Raw genomic sequence first — 21,909 nt, forward strand, 5'->3', positions numbered from 1 at the left:
AATAGAGAACAATTACTCTAAAACACGACATAATTTGCATTGTATTTTCTTTCCAAAGATCAGATTGATATGAAAGTTCATGGCACAAGGAAGAAACAGAAAAACATATCTAGATAAATTGTTTAATACATATTGACCATATGGATTTTAGTGATTTTTACACCAAACATTTAATGCCTTAGTTTAGAAAACACAATGCATTGCAGCCATTTGGCATGCAAAGCTTTTACTCTGAACTCTGCATGTTCAGGTGCTTCTGCACTTAATATGCCTTAGTGGAAAGCTGTAGAGTCCAAAGATGCTTTATACCTTACTAATATGCTTGAATCTAGTGTCGTGCACATGTAATCAAGCAGGCTACACTGTTGGAAAATGAAACAGTTATAAAGAAAACACATATACATTAATTCAAAAGCTTTTACACATCAGCTCTAAAGCATGCTGAGTAACTGGTTAAAGTTGACCCATCAAAACTGGGTATTTTCCAAGCACCCTTTAATTCAGGATGTGTATTTCAATCCCTGTGTCTCTGCAACAAGAGGAGGCAGGAAATTCTTGTCGCAGCAGTCAGATGCACAAGCTTTCAGTTGGTAGGTCAGTTCCAGCTGGACCTATCACACTTTGCCACACAATAACGTAAGTATCAACAGCAAAAAATCACTATCAATAGTGAAAAGATTTTAGCTTCCAGTACCGAACGTTTTCTGAATTTGTATATAATTGGTTCTCTCTGAAGCAATTCCTTCTTTTTGATAAGAAATTTAATATCTTGCCAAACTATACGTTCACTGGATGAACATGCCATAAGCACTTAACCAGCCAAAACACTTGACAGAAAAGATTCTGGATATGTTTTTTAAAGAAATGCATAAAATGTGATGTGAAATAGTCTTTGCCAGCAGCATTTAAAATTCAGCTAGCATACATTACCTGCAAATCATATTTCAGATGTAAATGTCATTGCTGCTGGAGTTTTTTCCTACTGAATAATCTTTTTTCATTCTTCTAGTAAACTCCTGGTTAATAAAAATCCTATGCGAATGTTCCATTCTCTGTAGTCTGTAAAAAATAGTGTTTGGGAGCATTGTGTGGGATCCCCATAGATCTGGAATTCTTCAACCATATTTTCCATGGATCATCTTCTCACACCAATACAGGAATAGTCTTTAGTTCTTATAAAGTAAGAAGCACTTGCTATGTATTTACTGGCATAGAATGGCTTGGTTGCTTTTTCAACTATTTTCAGGGCCTGTAAAGAAAGAGAACGAAAAAAAAAAAAAGAAAAAAAAGCCATGAAGACATTTTATTGTTTTTCATGAAGTTACCCAAATGTTAGGTATGTGATCTGTTTTCCTCCCCTTGCCTGTCTTTCCCGTCACCTCTGTATTTCTCCTCCCAGTTCGTAATTTATTTTCTCCTATCCCTGTTACTGGAAGTATTCGTTTACTGCCCACTGACTAATGCCGAGTGAATAGTATTTGTTAAATGCAATGTGAGTTTTTTTGTTTGTTTTTTAACTACTCTAAAATTTGTAAAGCATTTTTGATTGAGTGGCAGCAATGAATCTTACTGGTATTAGCTTCCATAAATATCCAGATTATTAAGACAAAGGTCACTTGTCAGTGTTCACATGTTGTCCAGCACTTCTAGAACTTGGTCCTTCAATTCTTTGTAGTGAGCTTCATGTATGTGTGGTAGACTAACTCCAAACTGCTGCACCTGGTGAGGCATTATGAGAGTGTGCATGCAATGTGTGACAGGTCTTTCTGAAGTGTCTCACAGGGGACGTAAAGCACTCACAGCACATTGGCAGCTCTTTCTGAACAGGCTACTTTTCACAAACTGGAAGTATTAGAAAGTTCAGAAGCTATTCCTGTGACCTTGCTCAGAAGATTCTGCTTATTTGAAAAGCCTGATTAACAATTTACTTACGAGTACCTGCCTGACATCTTCCTTACAACAGCGATTATGATTCCTGCAAGGATTCCAACAGCTACTATGATTCCAATAATTATTCCAACAAGTGCAATTGTTTCCAGACCACCTACAAGAAGAAATTGGGTATGTTAACTTGTTTCCCATGGAGACCATTGACAGGGGCTAGAGACAGAACTGACACTTTTCTGCTGCAGCCCAGTCCTTGGTGTAGATTTCCTTGTTTCTTTTGAACTCTCAGGTGGATTTGATAAGTTCAGCAGTTTTCCTTGTTTTGGTTTGTTGTTTTTTTTTTTTTGTAGCATTTGTGCTAGATTGAAAACTTGCTGAAGTCACTGAGATGGTCTGTTCTGTGCACTGAGACCTGCAAAGCCATCCATACAGTGATTGATAGTCTGTGTAGACTATAGGCCTGCAAATGTGCCTTTGGGCTGCAGGGCTCTGCAAAGATGTGATGAAAAGAGACAATGATCGTGTCAACAGGAGGCAGATCAGGCGGTGTACCATGGCTCCTCCTGACATTATTTTTAAGAATAGCATGGGCATAGCTAATGCCTTCAAGAAGGGTATGAGCTGACAATTGAGCTCTCCCTTGTCTTTATAATCAATTATTTTAATACCTTTCTCAGTTTTCTCTGGTTTCTCCCCACCCAGTCCACCTGTAAAGTCAGAAAGAGAATAATTACTTAGGTGCTTTACACCAAGTTCTGCATCCCAATTCACAATGACATATCCAAGGAACACTTTTATCAGCTACATCACAATAGTATGAGAGCTGCATAATAGGCTGCTCTTTTGTTGGGACAGGGACTGAGCGAATGAAAAGCTCAAGAGTGAATGCGAGGAGCTCCTTGAAGTCATAGAAACACAAACTAAAATCTAATGAAATGGTTATATCTAATATGCACTAGTGGAATTTAAGTCAGATCAGTTTATGTTCTTTTTGTGCATGGAAACTTGTACAAAATCTTTTTAGTACAGTTCTTTAATTCTGGAATTGAATTTGCATTTGAGAGCAGCTTAAACTTGGTATTTGAATTTTCCAGATATATGTTTAGTAGAGGACGTAAGATTGCAATGTATTAAAATGGAAAATTAATTTTTTTTTTTACCATCAACACTTTCAGTGTTAACTTCATAGTCCGTAGAATTGTCACTGTCTTCAGGCAGGGCAAATGCACTTTCTGTGGTCATCAGTTGTCCAAACTGCAAGAGATTTGTTACACTGTGTAGACTTGTGGGCAGCTAAAAGAGTTGGGGGAAAAACAGAGGGGAAAGAAAACCACAGTATGTTCAGTCTAAGTATGCATTTAAATGTCTTGATCTGCCAAGTGCCCTGAACATGAATTTCTAGCCATCGCCTGTCATCTTTGTGTCCCTTATGAAGAGTGACAAAACCCAAAGCAAGCTGATTTGTCTTTCCTGACAGAAACTTTATAGATCAGATGAATTCTCAACAGGACTACAAAAGTGCAGGAGAAGACTGCAGAAGGTTGCAGACCTGCCTGTTCTTTTTGATTTTGTGTTTTTGTGTGTTTTTTTTTTGTCTGATTGTTTGTCAGTTTGGTTTCACAGGAGCTAACAGAGAGACAGGGAGTTAGAAGAGGCAAATGGCAATAAAGAAGCAGGTTATGAACATTTTCTGCAGCACAGGTGAACTGCCAAAAATGTTTTCAGCTTTGTCGCCTTCAACCTACTTGCTTGCAAAGCAAAAGCATCAGCATATGGTCTTTTTTATTTTATAACTCAGAGTTTTTCTCTATAATTTATGATTGTTTAAAATCTAAGCAATGAGTCAAAACCAGGACTGTGAAATCAGGGTAATGGAAAGCAACCGTTATTTAGACTGATACTCACCAGGGTTGGTAATTCTTCAAACTCTGTGTCATTTCTGTCTTTGAAATCAATTGTTGCACTTTCTTCTCCTTCTAGAATTGCACTTGCTGAATAAAATTTTAGAAAATTAAAGATGGATCTTTGTTAGAATTTTACTTGATAGCTGCATGTTCTGGCTACTTTGACATCTAAATTATGTTAAACATGATATATATATAGGTAGCACTCAATCTGCCTACCTTTGCACTTGGGCTTGCAAAATTATTTGGACTGACTTCCTGGCTTCATCTATATTCTTACAGAAAGCTGTAGGACAGAACTTAAGCACACATCGCTTGTAGTGTTTCTGTGTTGTGCGAGGGTTGAACACTAAACACTTTTTCCAAGGGAAATTTTTATTCAATAGAAGTCATCCCCTCTGTACAGGTGAATGCAACTACTCCATACTTCAAGTATTAGTATATATATCTGGATGAATTGCTTTAAGCATCTTTGCTTTTCTAAAGTAGTAAGAGCTTTCTCCCATCTTTCAGCATAGTCCCAGCCACCACCTTTATTTTTTAGTACTGCCTTTAATGTTTATGGGTATAGCTATAGTTTAAAAAAGTATTACTACACATGAGAGGCTTTTTAACGTTGCAAACCTTATCTGCTGTAATTCTATTTGGTTTTTTTTTTAAGTCTCCTTTTTTGTTCTAGACCTATATGTCATCCATGCTCTTTGGTATAACAAACACTTAATTTTGACCTAAACCATTTCTCACAAATATGGCTAAATAGCATCAATAGGGAAAATGAGACATAACAAGGTAGAACACAAAAAATATGTGTACATGAAGATAACTGGCAGTTATCAAGAAAATGTTGGAAGTACACACATCATTTGACTAAGTTGCATGCTGACTCACAAAACTATGACCATACACATTATGATGTTAGTGTAGGGTGATATCTCTTGGGAGTTTTTAATTCACCATGACTGTAAAGCTAGGAGGTGAAGCTGCTTGTTTTGCTGTTGCCTGGGGCATGAGACTTCTGCTAATTCCAGATACCAGTGTTTAAATTTAAGCAAAGAACTAATAATAGACAGACGTTCTCCTGAGCAAAAACATCAGGCATAAAAACCTAAAACTTCTGGGTAATTATTTCCAACATTCAAATTTTGCACCAAACTTTTATTTCAACAGCTGGGGCAAAAGTCCAAATTCATTAAAACCCAGTGTATCAGTTCACATTTTTTCAGCATAATACTGATCTACTGTAAGGAAATATTGCAATGGTAGCTGAAGGTTATGTGAACGAGAGCCATGTTCGTTCCCTTCAAGCAGCAGAGAGATTTGCAGGGAGAGGTGTTGGAGAAAACCCTGGATACTCACACATCATTTACCTGCGGTGTATATAAGGTAACCATTGTCGGCTGCAAATAGGTTAATTATGAACAAAATATCTAATCCTTTTTTCCTTTGCAAGGTAGTTTATACCATAGCATTTCTGCTGTTGAATAGAATAGTTTGATACAGTACTCTTCATACCTCTGTGTTTGGAAAACTTAGTAGTGCTGGAGAGTTGTCTCAGGGAGGGAGATGACAATATTCACAAGTTATTTAATAAGAGAATTTTACTCAACAATTTTCTTAGAAATATGAGAAATATTCATGAGGTGTCTATTGTTTAATTAAATATTAAGCACTGTTTCTACTATTTTCTCTTATTTAGTGACCTGAAAACATCCTCACCTCTTCTGCATTTGAATGTAGACTATTACTGACTAATTAGACCAGTTCTGAGTAGTTAGACTATTTCTATTTCTTATAAAAGACTTTAATATTTATACCTCTAAATGCATTACACTCATGCTGTATTTGATTTAGAGGCAACTAAACAGAATTTTTGTTCTGTGGCTGAAAAATTGGAAAGAATGGGCATTTTACTGTGTCAAAATGAGAAAAAATTAAAATCAATTTGTACCAGCTGTACATATAATCACTTGAATTATTTTTCTTTAACTTGAGTTCCATTTAACCTTTATTTAATTTTGAAAAGCCTTCTTTAAATGTAAAATGTACTTTCAAATGAAAACAAAATAATTCATTTTGAAACTAACAAAATGCACCAGCCTTTTTAAAGGAAACATTTCATGCAGAAGAGTTACCTGACATTAAAATAAATAAGTAAATATAATCTCCATTTCCATTTGCCACTGAATTCTATTGGAAACTTGCAAATATTTTTCTTGTTCCCAAAACTAGTATTTGAACCAAATTATTTTGTCATCAATCTCTAGCAATACAAGACCAAGAGCATTGTCCCTTCCCCAAAATACTAAACACTGATCTAAACGTGTATTTCTAAATCCATATTTACTTAAGTAATAAGAACTTTATATTTTATATTGTTATTTATAAACCTGCATACAGATACACTTTCTATTTAAGAGCCAAAAGAAGGGTGTGAAAATAGTACTTGAGGCACTAACAGATGAAGAAAGTGTATTCATGTTATGCCAACATGAAGCCTAATATAGCTGGCTAAATAAGCCAGCCAGACTCCCAAAAATGCCCTTATAATTCATGGAACTACTAGAACCAAACAGGGTCTAAGTTATATGGTAAAAATAATGTTTTCATCATTTTTGATCACAAGCATTTATGGGGCTTTACTTCCAGGCATGTTCATTAGCCATCTAAAATATCAGGCCATTTTAAGGTATGGCACTATTCAATAATCCTCAGGCTTGGTTTATACAGTAAAGCCTTTAAGTTAGAATATTGGGATTATGGTATGTATATGTTAAATGTAAAGAAAGAAATTGCAGTAGAGCTAAACAACATGAATTGTATGGATCAGGTAAGTTTGTGATCCCAGGCAGAAATGAAAAAATCATTTATTCACTAGTGACAAAATAAGAACATATGGAGAAAACCAATTACCAGAGAAAAAACCCAGATGGAAAGTGAAATAAGTTTAGTATGTTAAAAACAAGCAGCTCACTCAGGGAAGCTAATTATACCCTGGGCAAGGCAGTACCTCTCAGCCCTGAAGAATTACCTGACAGTGAAGGCAGGAAAGGAAACAGTGTCATAGAGCAAAGGTGCAGAGAACTAGTGAACATCACAAAGAATCGTGAAAATAATTATTCTTTGTGTGGTGAAGTTATCAAAGGTTCTTGGTGACCAGCAGCATGTAGGAAATCTATTTCAGCACATTTCCCTCAGGATACAGTGACTGACGAAAGGTAATGGCCCAGATTGATCTGACCTAATTTTAGGTTCTTATGAAGGTGCTTAAATAAGGTCTGTGCCCTTCTCTTACAGTCCGTAAAGAAAGGTAAATACTTCCAGAGGGTGATTCAGCTCTCCTGAGATTTGGGTCATCCTCTGGAAGTGCTTTTCTTAACTGTAAAAGGAAACTAGAATAATAAGGCTTCCATATTAACTTCGTAACACTCACAGATTGACCTGATTTCTACCAATACGTGGGTCTTGTTCCAGCCCTGCCCACTCTGAATAATACTGCCTTAAAGCTGAGGTCCTGTGTTTGCTGGAGAGTGGTCCCAGGATTGTATTTCCAGGTTTGTTTTATGGACAGTGTCTGGACAGATGCGGTCTAGATGGTGGTGTGTAGGTAAACATGCTGCTGAGCTGCCATCAGAAGGCTGGGAGCTGATTTGTATCAGTGTCCTGCATTTGTAGGAAGGGATAGCAGAGACCGGACAGCTCTTTGTCAGAGAAAGCTGCAGTAAGCTCAAGGCCAGGCAAATCCTTGGAAACTGAAACTAGATAAACTGAAAGCAGTGTTGGTTTGTTCTGAACTTTGTGGGTTCTTAGATGCTATAGCGTATTGAAAGAGACGTGATGGACTCTGGCACCTTACATGAGAGAGTAAAAGCAGTGTAAAAAGGCTAGCTTTCTCAGGTGCCTTTGCAAGAATAAGCCAGCATTGGTTGCTTGACTGTAACAAGCAACCCTTTGATTTCAGATCAATACGGTGTGGGGAGGGAGAATTAAAGGGAGGGCGAAAACAGCCCTGGGAAAAGGCATCTAAATTTAGCTTCAAGCTTTCTAAGTTTTAAAGTTTTTTTAAATATTTAAATGAAATTTGAGAGAATCTACTAGATATGAAACTTCTTTCCCTCTACCCAGGACAAGGCGTATATACCAAGAGAATGTCAACGTAAGGGTGTGTGTGCTTTGTTGGCTTCATCTGATGTGGGCCAAATGTAGCAAGAGCCATAGGGTTAAGTACTGCTGTAAATGTTCTTATCAGTACCTTACAGGAGGCTGTAAATAAAAACATTGCCTCACAGTGCTGGTTTTGTCTGCAGATACTGCTGTGGCCTCTTCTGTTTGCAGCTATACATTGCTGCGGATGTGAATTCATCATTGCATCTCTTTCTGCCCAAGTTCCAGCTGGGTGCATTTCAGTTCAAAGTCCCCAGCTGCTATCAGGCTGCAACTTCTCACACTAGGAGAAAATCTGATGTCCTTAAAAGTTTAATACTGCTTTGAAAACGTTGTGTGGGTAAGCATCCCATGACCCACTTAGGGAAAGATGAGCTCACTACTCATTGTTATTCATAGAGCGACAGTTTACTAGAAAAACCTAGTTTTGCTTTCAAATCACAGTGGTTGTGCTGGAAAGGAGAGTGAGTTGTAAAAATGTTGTCAGTTAGCATTTCTTTCAGGTATCTCCAAAAACAACAAAGATACTTTTGAAGAAGAAGAATGTTGGAGGATCTCCTTTCTTTCCCAGCAGTCTGAGTAAACCCAGATGCCAGTGAGCAAAGGCAGTTTTAAGCCAATATTTTAGCTTTGTCCTTGAGGTAGGAAGCCCTCAAAATAGACTGTTTCCTTCTCTGCAATATGACAAAATTCTTACCAGTAGGTAAAAATTGCTAACTTTAAAGGGGTCTCTCTAGTAAGAGCTGAAAGAGTTTCTATTTTTCCTTTCACCTCTGCTCTTATTAAATATATATACATATATATGTTTTCAGTTATTTATAACAGTTTAAAAAAAACAGGGTAACTGTCAAATAATGGTTTTGATTTTAAAATTCAAGTTTGTTTTTACCCATACCTTATCCATTATCTCACTATTGGAATCTTGTTCAGTTGTAGTTCAGTGGGAACTTCTGTTCCTGGTGGTGGGAGCTTAACAAAAATGTATAATTTCATAAGGTATCTTCCTTTTGAATACATAATTTCTGAGTGGTAGTATTGTAGTTTTCAAATACAATTCTGTTTTCTGTTGTTCGGCTTCATCTTCATTTTTAAATGTACCCCAGATACAGGAGTACCTACCTCCCAGACCTACTTCAGCAATTTACTTTACTTCCCAAAGTAGTTTTCTATTATTTTTCTTTTATTGTATTTCAGAGTTTGTTGTTGTTGTGTTGGTTGGTTGGTTTTAAGGCATATAGAAAAGCATATAGGTTCTTTTTCCTGTGAAATGTTTCAACACTGCCAAATCCAGGGTACACATTTTTTTGGACTTATTCTGAAAATTTGAGCTTTTGAAGAATAAAATATACTGGGTTCTCTTTATTTGCGTTCTGAGTTTTGAGCATCTGGACAGTTAAAATTTTCACATTTTGCAAAGCAAAGGATTTCCTTAATGTGAGATCTGCAATTCTCGTTTGCACCTGTGGCTCCTGCAAAATTCATTGCATCTGCGGTGTCCTCGGAACTTTGTATCTTCAGCCCGTTTGGGGCCACAGCATTTACTTTTTTTTATTCCTGTTGGTTTTTTGGAAGTTGGATTAGTGTGTCATGCCCTCATAAAGAAATGTCCTGAAATATGTTTAAGTGCTTAGACTTTGTATTGTTCAGGAGAAAGTACACTCTGTCTAACAAAATCCTGGAGTGCTTATTGCTGCTTCCCTATGCAAAGATTGGCCGGCTTTGCTTTTTGTAGCGGAGGAAGCTGGATGACAAAAATACTTTGAACTCAGACAAGTGCTTGCCAGTTGAAAACTCATCCATGATGTACAAGGAAGGATTTGGTTAAACCTTATTTAGAGCACAACTGACTTTGTTCGTCTATTCCGTGTGGCTCATGATGACAACATTTTGCTGAATTTTCAGAACCATTTCCTTTGGTCACCACACCCTGCTGCAGCTGGTTTCTATTGCTATGACTGGGTTAGCCAGAGAAACTAAGCCAGAGTTTAAATCTACAGTGCAGAGTAGCAAGGAAACACTCAGCTGTTTCTAAAGTAAATCGCATCTTCTGCATGCTGCAATATATTGTACATTGTCCATACGTGGATACCCTCAGGAAGGCAAAACAAAAAGCACATTTTAACCGGGGCAGATGTAAAGGAAAATCAGCTGCTCTTTGTGTGCTTACTTACACGTATGTGACCCACAACCAAAGTTATGAGACAAAGCCACAGGAGGAAAAGGTGGTAACTTACTAAGCTTTTTCTATTATGATAAAGTTGGCCACAAAGCTGTGGTTAAGGAAAACAGTATCTAACTCCATTATGGGATATTTCTTTCTAAACTATTCGTGTAGAACTAAGTCTTCTAAGGCTTCTGATTTTAATAATGTTGCTGTGTCACTGATTGTCCACTGTGTACACTGACCTCAGAGTTGCTCTCTCATGAACCTGTCTAAAAACCACTTTCTTAAGGATGATTTCTGCTGCCCCACAACCAACCACAAGGTTGCCCTGCTGCAGTCCTATGAGCAATGTTCTGTTTTCTGAGCAGTAAAGGTCTGACGGGGGCAACAAGACTGGAGGTATGTGATCAGGGTGTGAGTCTCTTTTGGATCATTCTGGGCTCATTTGGATCACCTAAAACTGCAGCACTGCGGTACTGTTTATCACGGCAGGGCTGGAAGGGAAGGAGTGTTGGGGCTGGGACTCTCCAAGGGACCTCAGGTTGACAAGGAGAAAAGTACAGGATTTCATGCAGTGAATCAACAAATTTTACAGGGTATGCAGCAGAAAGAGTGTCTGTGTCCAAATATGGTGGTCTGTGAATACAGATGAAAGGAATTAAGAAATTACTTTGGATACAGTAATAAAAGAATCTTTTTCTCTGATTCACTTCCTGCCAAAAACTCCGAGGCCATAGCTATCCCCTCTTACAGCTGCCAGCTCGAGGAAGCTACTTCCTGGGGTGGTTTATCACAACCATCACAAAGGTTGCTAGCCCCTTAAATCTGTCAGCGGAACTGTTTGTGTGATCATTTCCTAACTCATTTCTTTGAAATATGTATGCTAAACACTAGAACTGGAAACTGGTTGGCCTTTAATTTTGTTCACAATGGTTCTTGGCTAGTTGCTGTGGATTGCCACACGATGTAATGTTGCCAGCAAGCGAGAGCCATTCAAATATGTTTAGTCTGACATTCATCCTAACTAATAATACACAAGCTAATATTTGGATGGGTTTCATAGTCATAAAAACATTTTAATATGTATTTGGAATGAAGTATATCCCCTTTAGACATCTAGCAGCAGCTCGTGTACTACTCAAGTCCTGTGAATAAAGTGCCTGCTTGCCTGAAATGGGGTGTGCGGCTGAATTGTACCCTTGTAAAGGATTTTTGATACAAATTATGCTGGATGTTGTAGTCTTTAAAATCAAGAAATACAATGGTGGACAAGCATGAGGCAATCATAAAGCAACAGGAGAGCGTACACAACACCACGGTTTGTTTCCTTTTAAGTCTTTGGCCAGGCATCTGAGACAGTGAGTTGGAAATAAATCACAAATTTGTTTAATAATTTTTCTCATTTTTCTTTAAACTTCCCAGCGCCCCTGTATTCCCAATCGTGTGTTTTGTTACCAAATAACAAGGACCAAGCTGCACACCACCCAGCTAAAGGAGCTGTGCTGCTGCCTTAACTCGAGCTGCGGATGGGGTTTGTGTGCCCGCAGAGCTGCGGAGGCCGCCTGGAGGCTGCCTGCCTGCAGCATGGATCCGGGATGCAGGGGCAGAGCAGGACCTGGCAGCATCTGGGTTCCATCCTGTAGTCCCTGACCGCACTCAGACAAAAAGCAAACAAACCAACACAACAAACAACTGAGACAGAGACTTTATGTTAGAGCTGGGCAAACAGTAGTTATTTCTGTGGTACGCATGCATGGTTTGCCTCAGATGACACAAGGAGGAAACACTGGGTGCTTCTGTCAGAGGCCACAGCCTGTACACTGTGGGCTAACCTTGCTTCACTATTTTTTGATTATCTATTAATATGTTCTTTTATCTCCCTAGGTTGTCAGCTGCTTATATTTCTGCAGATGGTTTAGAAGTGCTAGATCTAGGGTAAATGTATGGTTTCAGTGGAAGCTATTGAATTACAGGAGCTGAGAATCCAGCCTCTGTTTCCCGTTTTTACTGTGCCACCTGAGTTAATGAAAGGCCCACTTGTGAGCTTTTAAATATGACCGTTTCCTTTCTGTACAAAATTACACAGATTCAAAAACTTAACTCCTAGGTTTTGAGAAATGGGTGCACAAGCATCCCAGCTTTTCCAATGAAAAATGTGCTCTCTGCTGATCTTTTTACCAAGACGCTGCAACGTGCACTGACTAATTTGCAGGCCCACTAACTGAGATTTAGTGAGATGTTTTTGTGGTAATTAAATCTTGGGTATGGGATATGTACAGCTAGATTCATATCCAGCTAATATAGTCGTCGAGAGGCACATACAGAGGCACGCAAAAGTGCACTCATCCACGATGCAGCCGGATGCAGGGTGGAAGTCCCGCGTGCTCCATCGGGGCAGAAGAGCCAGAGCAGGCAGTGCGGTGGGGCAGCAGGCCTAGGGGAAAGTCTCCTGGGGCATTTATGGAGCAGTGATCGTATGTATGAAGAGCTGCGGCTGTGTGTATGGAGAGCTGCAAACTTCTGCAGGTCCCTTACTTCGGACCTTACTGACAGATCTGACCTCTGAGGGAGAGGCCTCAGTTCTGCCAAAACTGGAGGGAAGATTTTAGGCATAAGGAAATGAGTGTATCTCTGCAGAAATTGTAGCAAAATGCTATGTGAAATACTGTAGCAAAAAGATGTCTTAAAGTCATGGTTTATTTGCTCTAATAACTGAAAATACCACAGACACAAGCCTAGCTTTTCATTCCCGTTTGCACTCACATGTGAGTCTTTGTTTTGGTTGTTCACTTTCTCTCTTACCTGCAGTTACAGGATTTGTTTTTTCAGAAGAGTTTAGAGGTGCCTAACATCACTGTTTATCTTCACTACTGAAATGGCAGTGGCAATTGGGTAGATCAAGATACATTTGGAAAAACCTTTTCTTGCAATTTTTCAATCCTAGTTTCTGATTTTGAAAAATTTAGAAAGCTTTACAGTCAAACACGGAAGTCTGCAAACTTCAATTTCCTTTCTTACCACGTAAAAACCTTTTCATCTCAATTACCCTACCTGTCCACGTGCTAACCTTGAGACCAAACCCAATGTAAAGTAATGCGACCTAGCATAGACCTGCTTTATTTCGAGGCTTGCATAAGGAGGCATTACTTAGTATTTGCCTCTGGTTAAGATCAGGCACATGTGCAGTTGATGCAGCTCAAGTGACATGTGGAAACTTGTTAACAATCATGTTAATTTTTGTTCATGTTATGTGACAGCCTACAGAGTAATCCTCTTATCCGCAATGATACTTGCACCATAGGAAAGGTTTCAAGTCAGGAAATGTGTTGCCTCTAAAGCATTCATTGGAATACTTGTGCTTTTCATCATGTGATTAACGCTGTGCCCAGAAACATTTTAGGCTAAGTTCCATTTCATTTCTTTTGATCCTGTGTGCTAGGCTTTGCCTGAGGTTTTTATATGCTGAACAGGATCACAGAAAGACAAATATGTATCTCCTAGTCATTCAAAAGGAAATGCTTTAGTCTAAAAATTCATCAGGTTGTGTAGGGTGCTCAGGGCTGTCCTTGGGTGGTAAGTATGACCAAATACTTGGCTCTTTCAGTCAGGATTTAAATCAGGAATGGATAATACAAAGTATACATGAATGCGTTTGTAAGTAGACAGTGAGGTAAGATTTGTTATTAGGTTTTCTTTCCGTATTTCTGCTAATTTCTGTCATTAATTTTACTTGGAAGCTCACATATAAAGAAGGAAATGAATTAATTTTCTTCTTTTCCACATCAGTATTGTGTTTGATCCTTTCACAGCTTTGTTCTGTATTGCTTTACACGACCCAGTTAAAAGAGCTTTATCCTTTCTGTTGGAAACCAAGTTACTGACTTTGGGATCAAAAATTCCTGTTAAGATTTCCTAGGTTTGTGCTACTCTTAACAGAAATCTTCTGCTTAAAATACTTTAACTTTTTTGCATCGCGGGGTTTCAACCTGATTATTGCTGGGCTCCTTAACTCAGAGTTGAGAGAAAATATCCTTAAAAACTCCCCAAAAGCCTTAAGGTGGAAGATGTCTTTTCTTGAAGTTCTGGTATCCTAGAAACTGCTTAAGATAATTCTGTAAAATGGTGGTTTCTTTTTGTCTTCTTGTTAATGGCTGTAAATTTGGGGATATTTAATACTGGTGCTTGCTAAGGATCAGCTAGCTGGGAGCCGGTGATTTGAGCCTTAAGTTTCTAGGACAGAGAAAAGCAATATTTGAGAATTGACTAGCATTGATCAGTTTTAGATTTTCTGTGAAATTCTGAAGTGTAACTCCAACCTTTGAGACACAAAGAACACCAGGAATGCCAATTAAGTCACAAGCCAGTATCTACCCATCCTGCATATTGATACAGCCATTATTTCCAGCAGAACGATACTGGTTGGCACCAGGCTAAAATCAGGCCACATCCCAAAATCCAACTCAGAAAAGTGGATTTACCCTTTGGAAAACTAGTGGGTTGAGTTTCGGGTCGCTGTGTTCAGAGAACTGTTAGCTGGCCCAGGGAATGCCCGTGTGCTGCAGCAACGCTTGCTGTGCATGCTGTCTGCACGGGCGTCCGTCGGGCCCGTTGCCTGATGGTCAGCTCATTCAGACTGAGTCAAATGCTAACCAGACTAAACTTGAATGTGCTGTTCCTGGAATCAAGTACTGTTCAGGACAGTTCTGACTACTGTCAGTAAATCACTCTTTGCGTTATCTTTAGTAAGACTTAAAATCTATTACATTTTAAAGTATATTTGGTATTTTTCTTATAAAATTCAAAAGAAATAGTTCACAAAATCAACTTTTCCTGGGTAGATACATAACATTTCTCAAATCTGTCTTAGGTAATAGTTCTTCCTCTTTTAGCTTCCCTCACTTAAGTATATTGCCTATGGCCAAATTATTACTAGCAGAATTCTCGATAAGGCGTGAGTTCCAAGTTGTGGTAATGCCTCTAAGCGTAGAAGTTAAATTCTTGAACGGAAAGATTTATAGGTGACTTTCATAGCAGGGAGATTCACCATCGAAATTTCTGTTATAACTAAATTACTGCTTGCAGTCTTCTCTGCATATTTTATATGGTGAAACCGAAGACACTTCCAAGGGCTGCTGATGTAATGTTTTCGCTGGCTGCTTCCAAACTATTCCTTCCCTTGCACAGACGCACAGAAGTCTTTTCTAATAGAGCACAACTCTAACCATCTGAAAACTTTTGATGCACCTCTTTCCTGCTACAACCATAGTATATGCTCAGTGGTAACATAAGAATTAAAAGGAAGAGTTTTATAAACAGGACAGAGCAATTGTATTGCCTATTAGTAAGCACACAAACTGTTAAATTAAAGGAAATCACTGGAAACAATTTTAAACAAAGTTTTTTTCTTACCTTCTTCAGCAAGTGCTATGAAAGGCACACTCCCTAGAATGAAGATGAAGAATTGAACTTTAATAAACATCTTTCCTTGGCTTAGAGAAGAGCTTTCCAGTTCTGAGACCAGATGGATTTAGATTCTGATAACTTTTTTAGAGGCAGGCGAGAATTGAGAATGCAAAAAGAAATCACTGCAAAAACTACTTCGGTATTCCAAGTATTCCTTTAGCTGCTGTTGCTAAAGGGGGAAGGTTTTCCCAGATGATAACTATACAGCTAAAGCAAAGTATCTGAGTGGAGTCAGCATTTTTTTGTTTAGCCAAGGGGTGGGAGGGGAGCGTGCCTAAGGTGGTCTCAAAAAGAAGAGCCAGACCCGCCCTCTGCACTCTGTTTGGTCAGTACTAAAATTATGAACTCAGCCCAGGTTTAAAGTTACAGGAGCTGTCGTGGCTTTCAGAAGACTTTTATTTAGCAAAGCGGGGAAAGGGGACTTAGGCGGAGTGAGGTGTTCAGGGAGTTCCCTCCCTTCTGCAAACTCTCCTTAAAAATATTTAAGGACCAACACTAAGTATGTTTTTCCTGTTATTTCCAGCAGTGAATTGATGTTTTTTTTATTTCAAAGTGAGCCCCTATGTTTATATAAGTAAGTTTGGTAATGAATGTGCTTTTAGAGATACTGAAATAGTTTTAGAACGGGGTATTTAATTCTGTAGTAAATAGTAACTGAATGTTTCTGCATATCCAAGTCTCTTTCAGCTTGTGTCCTCAAGTGCTATGCTTGCTGTGCTCTAACATTTATCTTTGTCCACAGGTTTCCAAGCCTGAGAGTTTTAATTTCACCCCCTAGAGATAGAGGATTTTTCCTTTCCATGTATAACTATAAGTAGAACAGCTGTACAATTGTCTGTACAGTGCTAGTTACTCTTTTCTGGTAAACACTTTGTGCATCAGCATCAAGATGCACATATGCAAGACTAGATTATCACTCTACAAACATCTGTAACAGATACTGAACATTCTGCTCTCAGGTAGGCAAGGACTGCAGCACAGGGACTGGGAGTGAAGCAGGACTCTGGCAGCAATTATTTATATTAATCCTTTTCTGAAACTTGGGCAAGTAATAATCTACTAAACCACATCTATTATTAAGGGATGTTGTGAGTCTTAATCAGTATTCACATGGAAGCTAACTGTACCAGTGTTCCTCCTAGCTGGGTGGCAGCCTCTTCTGCTCCCTCGGTTTCTGTATCTTGGTGTCCTGCAGCGCTAGGACACCAGCCCATGAAGCGTGGCAGCTGACATACAGATTTGCTTCCTTTCTACTGATAGTGGTAGAGGAGGTAACCTCTGCAGAAGGATGAAGCAGACCTGTGGGAGAGGTTTTAACTTGGAGGAGAAAACAACAACAACAACAAACCAACCACATGGCTAGGTTGTTTTGCTCAGTAATGAGTCGGAGCTCTCATGAAGACCCCACAACACCTTGTGATATAAAGAAGCAAAACAAGTTTGAACATAAGCAGAGATACAGTCATGCAAAGAGGACTGCAGATGGAAAGTACACCATTAGAGACTTCCAAGTTCCAGCTCCTTTCTGGTCCAGGCCACTCCTCAGAAAAATTTAGATAAATTCATCAAATAAGTGCAAAAAAGGGAAAGAAATTTGCCCATAGATGCAAAACAAGTTAGTGAAAAAGCTAGGAATGTCTCTTACAGATTGTCATTTTAGGATGAAACTGTTTCTTAAGGACAACAGTGACAGGAACTTGCCTGCTTCTGAGAACAGCATGGTGCTGAGCAAGGGTATTAAAGTTCAGAGCCATTGCTGAGCCCGCTTATTGGAAACAAACAAAAATGCTTCCAGAAAGGCCCATGTACCCTTGGGAGAGGGTATGGAAATAGAGAAATGAGAGAGCAGTTTTCCTCTGAACTCCACCAAATTTAGGTTTTCTAATGCAACTGTGGCTCACTGTGTCATAATTCTGTTAAGCCAATAGGTTTTGTGAAAATAAGGGGATTATTCTAAGGTTCTGATTTAACAATCTATCTTCATTTAAAGCAGTACTTACGTGCTTTGCTTTATAATTAGAAGTAGTGCATACTTATCTGTAGGTAAGTGTTGTCTTTGCTGGCTGGTGGTGGACTTACATATTTACTTAAACGCTGTTACAAAAAAGTTTAAGTCTATACAGAAATGTTGCAATTGGGTCTTTGTTCAGGAAGTGCTATGATGATTCCAATGAAGTCTTTCAGCAAGCTCTTTCCAACCGGAGAATGTATGGATATGCAGGATGTGCAGGGGTCACTGTTTCTCATTTTTCTTTTGGTTAGTTGATGGGGTGTTTTTTGTTTAGGTTTAGTTTAGTTTGGTTTGTGGTTTTTTGGTTTTTTTTGCATGTGTGTGTGGTGTTTTAGGGTTTTCTTGGTTGTTTTTTTCAAGGCTGCTCTGTATGTCCTTAATCAGAGCAGTGTAAGGGAGGAGGTGGAAAGGACCTGAAGTACAAGCAGCCCTTTTGTTTTCATTTCATAATCTGTTCTTCCTGTCTGACCCTATCAGTCATTTATGCAGCCTTGTGAAAGGCTCAGGCTGTCTCCAGTTGAGTAAGAGCAAAGCGTGAAACGTAGCCAGGGGAGGAGGAGAAACCAGCAAATACATCCTGCAAAGTGTTATGTCCCTGTGGCAGAAGTTGGGTGGGATGCTGTGTTTTCCTCTGCCTCAGTCAGTGTTGCAAGATGCCCCCATGAGCACCAAAGGTGATGGGACGTCTCCCCAGTGTCCTAACCAGGCTTGGAGCCAGGCTATTGGGCAGCAACACCAACACCAGGCTGGGCAGCATGTTTTCAGTCGCTGGTGAGCACGTCTGTGTACGGTTGTTCACACACAGCTGGAGAGATGTAGGAATTAGATTGGAGATGGTATTAGGGCTGGTTGTTCCGCCCAAGGGCGCTCTTCTGAAAGTGTAGTTCTCTATGGTGATCTCTTCAGTGGTATTGGTTTGGCCTTACCATTGGCAAACTGCCTGGCAGAAGAGGATTGCATTTCTCTGCCGAATGAAATAATCTGTATGTGTACATTATGTCACTTACGCTGCAAAAACCCAGCTCCAGATTTCCTTTCCCCACCAACGAACATTACTACGATCCTGAAAGTGAGGCACGCTGAGCAGGGAGAAGTGTCACCACGAAAGCTGGGCATCGACTGTGCTGGCTGAGCTTCTGCTTGGAAGGGGCTGGAGAGAAGGAGGGACTGTTGCTGCAGAGCTCCAGGTGTTCATTGTGCTGGGAATCTCAGGTGACAACAACATTCTTACCATTTTCCTGAAATACCTCAGGAATTATTCCTTTTTACTACAGCTGTCTCTAAAACCACGAGGAATTATGTATCTCAGGGTGTATACTTCTCAGGGCAGGGTTACCGATGTTGATATATGATTTTTCTGTATAACTTCTAGAAATTCTCTGAGGAGGACATTTATGTCTTTCAGGACTGATGGTGAGGTGTGCCAAGCATGCAGAGCACTTGTAAATTCCATTGGAGCTGTGCATGCCTGTTCATCCTCATCAGGCTCTGATGTCTCAAACTGGACACAAACTAGTTTGGGTGTTTTGTTTTGTTTTTACGTTTTGGGTTACATCTCAATAGAAGCTGCCTAAACATCAGTTCTGAAAAATACAACCTATAACAAAATTCACTTTTTATTTCTCCTTCCAGAGGATTCTTCTGGGGGGAGGGAGATGACACTGATTGTGGCTTGCACAGTGTTTTCCAAGACTAACTCTATTACGTAAACAATTCAGGGATTGAGAAGGGTTGTTCTATATGGCATGATTTGCTGGAAGATTACTTCACAGTAAAGCAAAGTTGCCTTGTTGAGAGCAAGTAATGGAAAATTGGAGCTATTTTTTGGGTCTTCTCTCTCAAGTACTAGAACATTTCCTCAGACTGAATTGGGGGCTTTTGTGTTTCAATACCTGCCAAAGGGGGGGGGGGGTTGACTACAGAGGGAAAACAGGAAATGACTTGAAAATTAGAAAATCTTGCAGAAAACAGTTTTTATGCTTCTGAACAAATATTGCAGGGTTTACAGCTGCCCCCAGGGTACCGAAACAGGAAATTCAGCAACAGAAAAGGACTGTATCTTTCTAGTAAGAGTTGTTCTGTAAAGGATATCAAATTGGATGCTTAATTTACACTTTTTGAGTGTATATTTTGCGAAAGGGTAAGAGTAAGAGCATACTAAGAGTATGCTTGGTTATGTTCCCATCTCATGGAGTTGCTTGCGTGAAAGCAGATTCTTAGAAGGCTTCTGCAGGAGTGTGGAGCCTTACAGTCAGAACTGTATTTTACCTTCCCTTAGTCACAAACTGAAGTCCATCAGATCTCTTCATTGATTTGTATAGGCCTTAGATAGCCGTAGCTTTGTGGTAGCTTTTGGGTTTGGGTCACTGTGCTTCTAGTTTCTAATTTCTGAAAATGAATTTGGTGTGCAAGATATGAGAGTACAGATCGGCCTGTATTTAGCCTTTAAAATAGAAATCCAGACGTTTTCCATCAAGCATCTGCCAGGGAATGGGAGAACTGGAAGATGCTACTTTCACACTATTTACATTTCAGGCAGCCTTTCCTGCCTGACAAGGACACCACTTCTAATACGAAGTCAGAGTTGTGGCTGATATAAGACAGCATAATTCAGTGTTTGAAAAGTGAAATGTGTCCCGTAGAAAGGAATTGGTAATTCTCAGTTTTTTGTTAGTGTTAACATAAACTCATAAATATTCACTATATGCAAATGTTTTTAAGATTCGTTGACCATTTGTGTTCCTGTGGAATATTATGTGCACGTGTGGGAGCACCACTGTCAGATGTAGAAGAGAGATTATTGAATCATAAAATTGTAACAGGACTTGAAGTTGGAGATCCTAACCTAGAATGAGGAACAGTCATCAGTCAGCTGTAGAGATGGGGCTAGATGTGAGCCATATAACTTCAAGAGCTTCACAAAAATGAGTACACACAAGTTTTCTCAAACAAATGCTCCAGCCTATAGGGCATAGAGGCAAGCTGAACTATTTCACGATCTGATAAATGGGCACACACGGAGCCAGTGCCTCTGGGAAATAAAGCAGTCAGGGCGGAGAGAAAGAGCAACTCTGAACTAGCTGGGTCCCAGCCCAGCCAGGAAATTCCCGTGTACTCACCTGACTCTCAGATTCTCTAAATGAACTAGTATTTGAGGGAAAAGATGGAAGCATCTGCACCTGTACTACTTTCATTTTAGGCTTCTGGGCAGTTGTCCTTGTACAAGTTGCTGCTCTCTCTAATCCCCTGCAAAGGGGATCCAGCAAAGACTCAGTTAAGATGTGCTGGGTGAAGGAAATGGCAGAAAGGTCTCCACACAGCAGTTTTAGGTAACAGCAAGTTGGTCCATATATAACGTCAACACTTTATGGTGCTTCAAAGTCTGTGCCTTGAAGTGGCTTTATTTCCTGCTTTTATCATTTCAAAACTGAAATTGTTTCTCATTCATAGTGTAAAGCTTTTCATTAGAAGCAGATGAATTTGGACCTTTTTAACAGAAAGGCATGATTTGTTACCTTTTTTCGACGGAGTAACACCAGCAGCTGTCTCTACGTGACACAGAGTGGCGTGACTCAGAGTTAAATACGGAATGCCCACTCTTTACTACTTTTAAACCTGTGGATGACCACCATGTATTTAAACAAAAAAATTATGAGGTTGACGTAGGTTTTCTTAGGCCAAGAGTGTTCTTTAAACTAGGACAGTTAAATAAGGAAAGCAACACAGCAGTGGAGCCAAAAGAACTTTATATTAAAAAAAAAAAAGATTCTGTGAGGTTTTCTTTATACTTCCAAAGCCTTCCACTGCTTCTATAGTGAGTTTATACTGATAAGCAAACGTCTGTCATTACGGATTTCCATGTCCTGACTTTTTTTAAATATGTTGTGTCTGAGTGCTGAAAATACACCGAGTAATGCTGTGACCCAAAGTGTGGCTGAGACCACGCTGCACCAAACTTCATCCCCGCGCTCTCCAAAGCCACGCCGTGCCCCAGCGGTCAGGACAACAGCTGCCTGCGCTGCTTCGGTATGGGGCAGGATTTGCCAGGATTTGCAAGGAGATGGATGGACTAAGTCACAAACAGTGTATGGGTGCAGTCAGTTTTTCTGCAAATGAGGAATTGTCACCTTGAATGAACTTGTCTTGCAGAAGAAATGAGATGCATGTGGATGAACACGTGAGAAATGCTCCCCCCGTTAAGGTCCATGGCAAAATTCTCGTTCCAACTCTGTTTTTAGGGAGGAATCCCAAGTAAAGTAATGTGGTTTCTTTTCCTTTTTGTATACAAAGCATGTTCCCAAGAATAAGCAGCTTTATGA

At 39.5% G+C, this 21,909-nt stretch overlaps 1 protein-coding gene across 9 annotated transcripts; it reads right to left on the reverse strand.

Annotated features, from left to right (window-relative positions):
- Positions 1-108: 108 nt before the first annotated feature.
- Positions 109-15,941, reverse strand: PDPN (podoplanin). 9 transcript variants are annotated; one of them, XM_080564144.1, is made up of 6 exons: positions 15,526-15,906; positions 3,793-3,878; positions 3,048-3,180; positions 2,556-2,594; positions 1,943-2,044; positions 109-1,249 (listed from the first exon to the last, which is right to left on the reverse strand). In XM_080564144.1, exons 1-6 carry the CDS (start codon positions 15,593-15,595, stop codon positions 1,233-1,235), a joined length of 447 nt encoding a protein of 148 aa, XP_080420270.1. In that variant the 5' UTR covers positions 15,596-15,906; the 3' UTR covers positions 109-1,232. The 9 variants fall into 9 exon arrangements, with proteins under 9 accessions (XP_080420270.1, XP_080420272.1, XP_080420269.1 ...); XM_080564146.1 differs by having other exon boundaries at positions 1,933-2,044; positions 3,048-3,141; positions 15,526-15,900; XM_080564143.1 differs by having other exon boundaries at positions 1,933-2,044; positions 15,526-15,899.
- Positions 15,942-21,909: the final 5,968 nt, after the last annotated feature.

The sequence above is a fragment of the Anser brachyrhynchus genome, assembly GCF_964034855.1.
Source record: "Anser brachyrhynchus genome assembly, chromosome: 21".
In the NCBI taxonomy this organism is placed as follows: Eukaryota; Metazoa; Chordata; class Aves; order Anseriformes; family Anatidae; genus Anser; species Anser brachyrhynchus.